General features: G+C 43.4%; 1 protein-coding gene across 1 annotated transcript; it reads right to left on the minus strand.

Moving 5' to 3' along the window:
• Positions 1–90: 90 nt before the first annotated feature.
• Positions 91–3,411, minus strand: rln1 (relaxin 1). Its single transcript, XM_067423781.1, has 2 exons — positions 3,117–3,411; positions 91–462 (listed from the first exon to the last, which is right to left on the minus strand). The coding sequence occupies exons 1-2, from the start codon at positions 3,298–3,300 to the stop codon at positions 263–265; spliced, it is 384 nt and encodes a 127-aa protein (XP_067279882.1). The 5' UTR covers positions 3,301–3,411; the 3' UTR covers positions 91–262.
• Between the last annotated feature and the right edge of the window lie 4,088 nt (positions 3,412–7,499).

Here is a 7,499-nt window from a genome sequence, read left to right on the forward strand (position 1 = left end):
CAATAAAAAAAGGTGTCCAGTCACAAACCACATTCGACAACATCATCTTTGACCGTACTTTTAGAAACAGATATGGAAATGACAAAGGCATGTTAAAACAAAACTTTATTCAAGTCAACGTTTTCCCCGCAGGAGCGCTGAGTAAAACCACTCTTACTGGCGGCAGTCAAACACAGAGAGATTTTATTGATGTGGTCAAAGAAAATAAATACAAACGGGGCGAATGTAAGAGTTCATAGCGAGTCCTTCATCATCTTCATCATCAGCACAGGCGACCGATGTCGTTTTTAGTGCAGCCTTGATTACAGCACATCCCCGCGAGTCCCAGTGAGAAGTTCCGTTTCCTCCGGTCCACCGGGTCCTCCCGCTCCCGGTTCCGGTCCTCCCGTGCCTCAAGCCGCAAAGCCCAGAGCAACGGGACGCCTCCATCCGGGTCCAGAGACAGCTCCACGGGCCAGGGACCTTCACACACAAACACATGCTTTTAAACAAACACACACACACGCACTGACACCGTGTCCTAACTAAACGCAACGGAACTTGTCTGTCCACACCAGGCGCCTCAAATAAAGATTCAAACGGTTATGAATCAGCGAATCGATCAATAATTTGCATCGCGTGTCAAACTGCTGAGACATTGGCGATCCGAATCATGAATCGATTCGCTGACTCATAACCGTTTGAATCTTTATTTGAGGATTGAACACAAACGCGGAAGAGAAGCCAATGCTGAATAAAGTCGTAGTTTTTGTTATTTTTGGACCCAAATGTATTTTGGATGCTTCAAGAGACTCTAATTAACCCACTGATGTCTCATATGGACTACTGTGATGATGTTTTTATTCCCTTTCTGGACATGGACAGTATAGTGTGCATACACTTGCATACGCTCTCGGACTAAATATAAAATATCTTAAACTGTGTGTGAAGATGAACGGAGGTCTTACGGGTGTGGAGCGACATTAGGGAGAGGAGTTAATGACAGACAGTTCATTTCTGGGGGAACTAACCCTTTAATAAGTAGGCTACATAATCAAATTCACAAATATAACACCAATTAAACTACTTACAATACACACTGAGTTACTAAAACAATCGTTGTCATACTCGTTGCATTGTGTTTAATTTCCAGATCTGAGGTGAATTATCCTATGCTGCTTTTAGTTTGACAAAGCTGGGAGCGCTAAATGATATTCAGAGTAACATTACAGACTTTTAACATTAAATAAAGCTCATAAACACTACCTGAGATTATTGCCATGTTTGTGTTGTTGTTCCAGCCGCGACGTCGCACAAAAATAGAAACCGTTTCTAAAATAGATTCGTTGCGCCGTCGCGGCTGGTTACACAAAAACTCGAATTAACATGGAAAAGACGCCTTTTATCGCGCGTCGCGTCGCGTCGTGTGTAGTTAGGACACGTGTCACTGATGAAGACGATGATCTAATCTAGTGTGAGTAAACATTATGGCTGAGGGCGCGACGGGAAGAACTTTTTTATTTATTTGTATTATTGTGCCATAACCATGCAGAACAATGACATATTCATTCAAAAATACCGTAAATAAAGTAAAATAGAATAAAAACATTGCCAGAGGACAAGATCAAAATTATAACAAACAAAAGGACAAGTGCTATTTCACACAACATCACCTGTTATGAGTTCTGGTCGCCTTACTTCTGCAATTACACAGAATTTAACCATAAAGCTTGAATTTACTTTTAAAATTAATAATAGCCTAATTGTATGAAGTTTATCTTTCTCAATCCCATTTAAGTATAATAATATGTCAAATCCACTCAGCTGCAAATCAACATTCAATCTTCTCTTAATTAAACGCCACAATCTAAAATATACTAAAATTATGATCAAAGTTATTCAACTAAATATACAAATAACATTAATGAATGAGGTCTTCTTTAATTCTATAAACTATAATACTGATCTGCCAACATTGTCTCTCTGTGATAAATTAAAATAAGCTGATAACATCACTGTTTACTCCAGAACGACTGTACAGCCAAATCTAATCCTAGCTAACAGGGAACGTTCTCTGAAAGTTCTCTCAACGTTATCAAAAAACATTCTCGCAGTAACGTTATCAGAACGCTGTGCCGACGTTATTTGCTATTGAGAAACGTTCTAAAAACGTTAGCTATAAAACGTTATTCTTACATTGTTAGTGGAACGTTTTAAAAACGTTACCACATTAAAAAAGTATTAGTCATTACAAATTAGTCATACAGCTTTTTCCTCAAACTTAATAAATATAATAATTTGTATATCCAGAGACAACTTAATGACACTTAAATGCTATTTTCGTGTATATATTTATTTTTTTACAATCAGAAGAAAAATCTAGTAAACTAATTATGTACTAAATATAAATGTAATATAAATATAAAAGTCAATTATAAAAGTGTTTTTAGCTTTTTTTAAGAAAGAATAAGATGTCAATAAACAAAAGCAAGTACATTAAAGGAGAAAATAGGAATATTTTATTTGATCATACTCCACACCCTTATAAGAACGTTATTTACGTTAATACAACGTTCCACAAACTGGACATTTCAACGTTCCTAGAACATTCAAAAACGTTTTTAGAGCTTAATGGGAACGTTAGGGAAACGTTCTTATAACCTAAAATTGTTAGCTGGGATTCTGCTGCAGTATTGTCCTGTTTATCACTGAAGCTGCTCTGACACAATCGGCGCTGGAGAAGAGCGATAGAAATAAAGATGACTGATTGATTGATTGACTGTATTTCTGCAATGGAAAAATAAAGGAAAACGGGAAAAACCCGCCGTTTCTGACCGTTAAAATGACGTCACGCGCACACAGAAACGTCATCACTGAATCGTATTAATTATCAATAAAATAGTTTGCTGAATAGCTCTAGAATATATTTCTCTGTAAAGTGCATTTATTTATATAAAAGTCATCGTTACGGTAACAAATTCATAAAAATGTTTTTGTCGTTTTTATCAGTTCATTTTGTTCTTAATATACATTTTCCTTTAAACTCCATAATGATGATGAATTTTTGAAGATGTTTATGATGTTAATGTTTATGATGATGATGAAGATGTTTATGATGATGATGATGAAGCACATACCGGGACCGGATCTCCTCCAGCGCGAGCCCCCGCAGGTAAAGATCACGGCTCGGATGAACTCGCGCCCGCACAGCTTCACGCCGAAGTCTCTCGGTAAATCCTGCCGCTCCGCACACACACACACACCGCACACACACACCAGCACAAGCGCAGAAAACACTCGGAACATCGTCGGCAAGTTCATGATGTCTTAAAGAAGTTCCTGGAGCTGCGGGTTCTGATGATTCTCCATCAGTTCACAGAGACTTTATACACACTCGGACTGACGTCACTCTCGCACACACACACACACACACACTGCCCCGGCCCCTTAACCTACCCATCACTCACACACTCGCTCACACACACACACACACTCTCTCTCTCTCACACACACACACACACACACACACACACACACACACACACACACACACACACACACACACACACACACACACACACGCCCACACACACACACACACATTCTGCATTTTTCCTTTCTCATAAAAACTCCTCCTGTGTGATTTATAAGCCTTTTGTAAAGTGGGGCCATGGGTAATGTCCTCATATTTCACCCTCTCCTGTAATACCTGTGTCATACCCACGGCATTATACACATTTGAGTCCTCATATGTCACAAAAACAAGCACACACACACACACACACACACACACACACACACACTCTCTCTCTCTCTCTCTCTCTCTCTCACACACACACACTCTCTCTCTCTCTCTCACACACACACACACACACACACACGCACGCACGCATTGATTCTACAGACCTTACTGATAAAGATTATTATGGATTATTATATAATACTCGGAGCACCGACGGGATTTAATAAGAATGTATTTCTAAAATACAGATGTTTCATCATCCAGTCAGAAGTTTCGCAGAAGAATCTCAAACGATCATAAAATACAATCGGCTTTATTTTCATGAACATTCATTGGCTTCATTTTGATACAATAAAATATAAACGGAGTGAATGTTTTTGTAATGCATCACACACACACACAGATAATCATCTTCATAACTCTTTATGGAAAAATCATACATTAAAAACCGTTTTATGATTGGACACTCGAAGCTAAAGACCGTTGGCCGCTCCCTTACAATGATGAATAATTCAGCTTATAGGAAATAAACGCAATGTTTTCTAACCGTGTTTTCTTTCCAGGCAATTTGAAACTATGAATAATAAGGCAATATGTGTGACCAAACCGCCGAAAATCACAACAACAGTGGGAACGCAGTCGCTTCTGGGAGGAATATAGCCGGAGGAGTGCGAATCGATCAGGAGCCAACAATCCTGCTTCAGCTCATTACCGACACATTCGTCAGGATTCGTCAGGATTCGACATGATTCGCCAGAGTTCGTCAGAGTTTGTCAGGATTCGTCAGAGTTCGTCAGAGTTCGTCAGAGTTAGTCAGAGTTAGTCAGGATTCGTCAGAGTTCGTCAGGATTCGTCAGAGTTCGTCAGAGTTAGTCAGAGTTAGTCAGGATTCGTCAGTGTTCGTCAGGATTCGTCAGAGTTCGTCAGGATTCGTCAGTGTTCGTCAGAGTTCGTCAGAGTTAGTCAGGATTCGTCAGAGTTCGTCAGGATTCGTCAGAGTTCGTCAGGATTCGTCAGAGTTCGTCAGGATTCGTCAGTGTTCGTCAGAGTTCGTCAGAGTTAGTCAGGATTCGTCAGAGTTCGTCAGGATTCGTCAGAGTTCGTCAGGATTCGTCAGAGTTCGTCAGAGTTCGTCAGAGTTAGTCAGGATTCGTCAGAGTTCGTCAGGATTCGTCAGAGTTCGTCAGGATTCGTCAGAGTTCGTCAGGATTCGTCAGAGTTCGTCAGGATTCGCCAGAGTTCCGTCAGGATTCGTCAGAGTTCGTCAGAGTTCGTCAGGATTCGTCAGAGTTCGTCAGGATTCGTCAGAGTTCGTCAGGATTCGTCAGAGTTCGTCAGGATTCGTCAGAGTTCGTCAGGATTCGTCAGTGTTCGTCAGGATTCGTCAGAGTTCGTCAGGATTCGTCAGAGTTCGTCAGGATTCGTCAGAGTTCGTCAGGATTCGTCAGAGTTCGTCAGGATTCGTCAGAGTTCGTCAGGATTCGTCAGAGTTCGTCAGGATTCGTCAGAGTTCGTCAGGATTCGTCAGGATTCGCCAGAGTTCGTCAGGATTCGTCAGAGTTCGTCAGGATTCGTCAGAGTTCGTCAGGATTCGTCAGTGTTCGTCAGGATTCGTCAGAGTTCGTCAGGATTCGTCAGAGTTCGTCAGGATTCGTCAGAGTTCGTCAGGATTCGTCAGAGTTCGTCAGGATTCTTCAGAGTTCGTCAGAGTTCGTCAGAGTTAGTCAGGATTCGTCAGAGTTCGTCAGGATTCGTCAGTGTTCGTCAGAGTTCGTCAGAGTTAGTCAGGATTCGTCAGAGTTCGTCAGGATTCGTCAGTGTTCGTCAGGATTCGTCAGAGTTCGTCAGGATTCGTCAGAGTTCGTCAGGATTCGTCAGAGTTCGTCAGGATTCGTCAGAGTTCGTCAGGATTCGTCAGAGTTCGTCAGGATTCGTCAGAGTTCGTCAGGATTCGTCAGAGTTCGTCAGGATTCGTCAGAGTTCGTCAGGATTCGTCAGAGTTCGTCAGGATTCGTCAGAGTTCGTCAGGATTCGTCAGTGTTCGTCAGGATTCGTCAGAGTTCGTCAGGATTCGTCAGAGTTCGTCAGGATTCGTCAGAGTTCGTCAGGATTCGTCAGAGTTCGTCAGGATTCGTCAGAGTTCGTCAGGATTCGTCAGAGTTCGTCAGGATTCGTCAGGATTCGCCAGAGTTCGTCAGGATTCGTCAGAGTTCGTCAGGATTCGTCAGAGTTCGTCAGGATTCGTCAGTGTTCGTCAGGATTCGTCAGAGTTCGTCAGGATTCGTCAGAGTTCGTCAGGATTCGTCAGTGTTCGTCAGGATTCGTCAGAGTTCGTCAGGATTCGTCAGGATTCGTCAGAGTTCGTCAGGATTCGTCAGAGTTCGTTAGGGTTTGCCAGAGTTCCGTCAGGGTTCGTCAGGATTCGTCAGTGTTCGTCAGGATTCGTCAGAGTTCGTCAGGATTCGTCAGAGTTCGTCAGGATTCTTCAGAGTTCGTCAGGATTCGTCAGTGTTCGTCAGGATTCGTCAGAGTTCGTTAGGGTTTGCCAGAGTTCCGTCAGGGTTCGTCAGGATTCGTCAGTGTTCGTCAGGATTCATCAGTGTTCGTCAGGATTCATCAGGGTTCCTCAGGATTCGTCAGAGTTCGTCAGGATTCGTCAGAGTTCGACAGAGTTCGTCAGGATTCGCCAGAGTTCGTCAGGATTCGTCAGTGTTCGTCAGGATTCGTCAGAGTTCGTCAGGATTCGTCAGAGTTCGTCAGGATTCGTCAGAGTTCGTCAGGATTCTTCAGAGTTCGTCAGGATTCGTCAGTGTTCGTCAGGATTCGTCAGAGTTCGTCAGGATTCTTCAGAGTTCGTCAGGATTCGTCAGTGTTCGTCAGGATTCGTCAGAGTTCGTCAGGATTCGTCAGGATTCATCAGTGTTCCTCAGGATTCGTCAGAGTTCGTCAGGATTCGTCAGGGTTCCTCAGGATTCGTCAGGATTCGTCAGGGTTCGTCAGGATTCGTCAGAGTTCCGTCAGGATTCGTCAGAGTTCGTCAGGATTCGTTAGGGTTCGCCAGAGTTCCGTCAGAGTTCGTCAGGATTCGTTAGGGTTCGCCAGAGTTCCGTCAGGGTTCCTCAGGATTCGTCAGTGTTCCTCAGGATTCGTCAGAGTTCGTCAGGATTCATCAGTGTTCGTCAGGATTCGTCAGTGTTCCTCAGGATTCGTCAGAGTTAGTCAGGATTTGTCAGGGTTCCTCAGGATTTGTCAGGGTTCCTCAGGATTCGTCAGAGTTAGTCAGGATTCGTCAGGGTTCCTCAGGATTCGTCAGAGTTCGACAGGATTCGTCAGAGTTAGTCAGGATTCGTCAGAGTTCGTCAGGATCCATCAGAGTTCGACAGGATTCGTCAGGGTTAGTCAGGATTCGTCAGAGTTCGTCAGGATTCATCAGAGTTCGTCAGGATTCGTCAGAGTTCGTCAGGATTCGTCAGAGTTCGACAGGATTCGTCAGGGTTCGTCAGGATTCGTCAGAGTTCGTCAGGATTCGTCAGAGTTCGTCAGGATTCGTCAGAGTTCGTCAGGATTCGTCAGAGTTCGTCAGGATTCGTCAGAGTTCGTCAGGATTCGTCAGAGTTCGTCAGGATTCGTCAGAGTTCGACAGGATTCGTCAGGGTTCGTCAGGATTCGTCAGAGTTCGTCAGAGTTAGTCAGGATTCGTCAGTGTGCGTCAGGATTCGTCAGGGTTCCTCAGGATTCGTCAGGGTTCGTCAGGATTCGTCAGAGTTCGTCAGAGTTA

This window comes from Pseudorasbora parva, chromosome 18, assembly GCF_024679245.1.
Source record: "Pseudorasbora parva isolate DD20220531a chromosome 18, ASM2467924v1, whole genome shotgun sequence".
Lineage (NCBI taxonomy): Eukaryota > Metazoa > Chordata > Actinopteri > Cypriniformes > Gobionidae > Pseudorasbora > Pseudorasbora parva.

What these genes read in the sequence shown, in the direction of transcription:
- rln1 (XM_067423781.1), bottom strand. Translation starts at nt 3,300, where the DNA reads ATGAACTTGCCGACGATGTTCCGAGTGTTTTCTGCGCTTGTGCTGGTG. An exon ending in CTGGAGGAGATCCGGTCCCG is followed by an intron (nt 463 to 3,116) that starts GTATGTGCTTCA and finishes TTGTGTGTGAAG; the next exon opens with GTCCCTGGCCCGTGGAGCTG.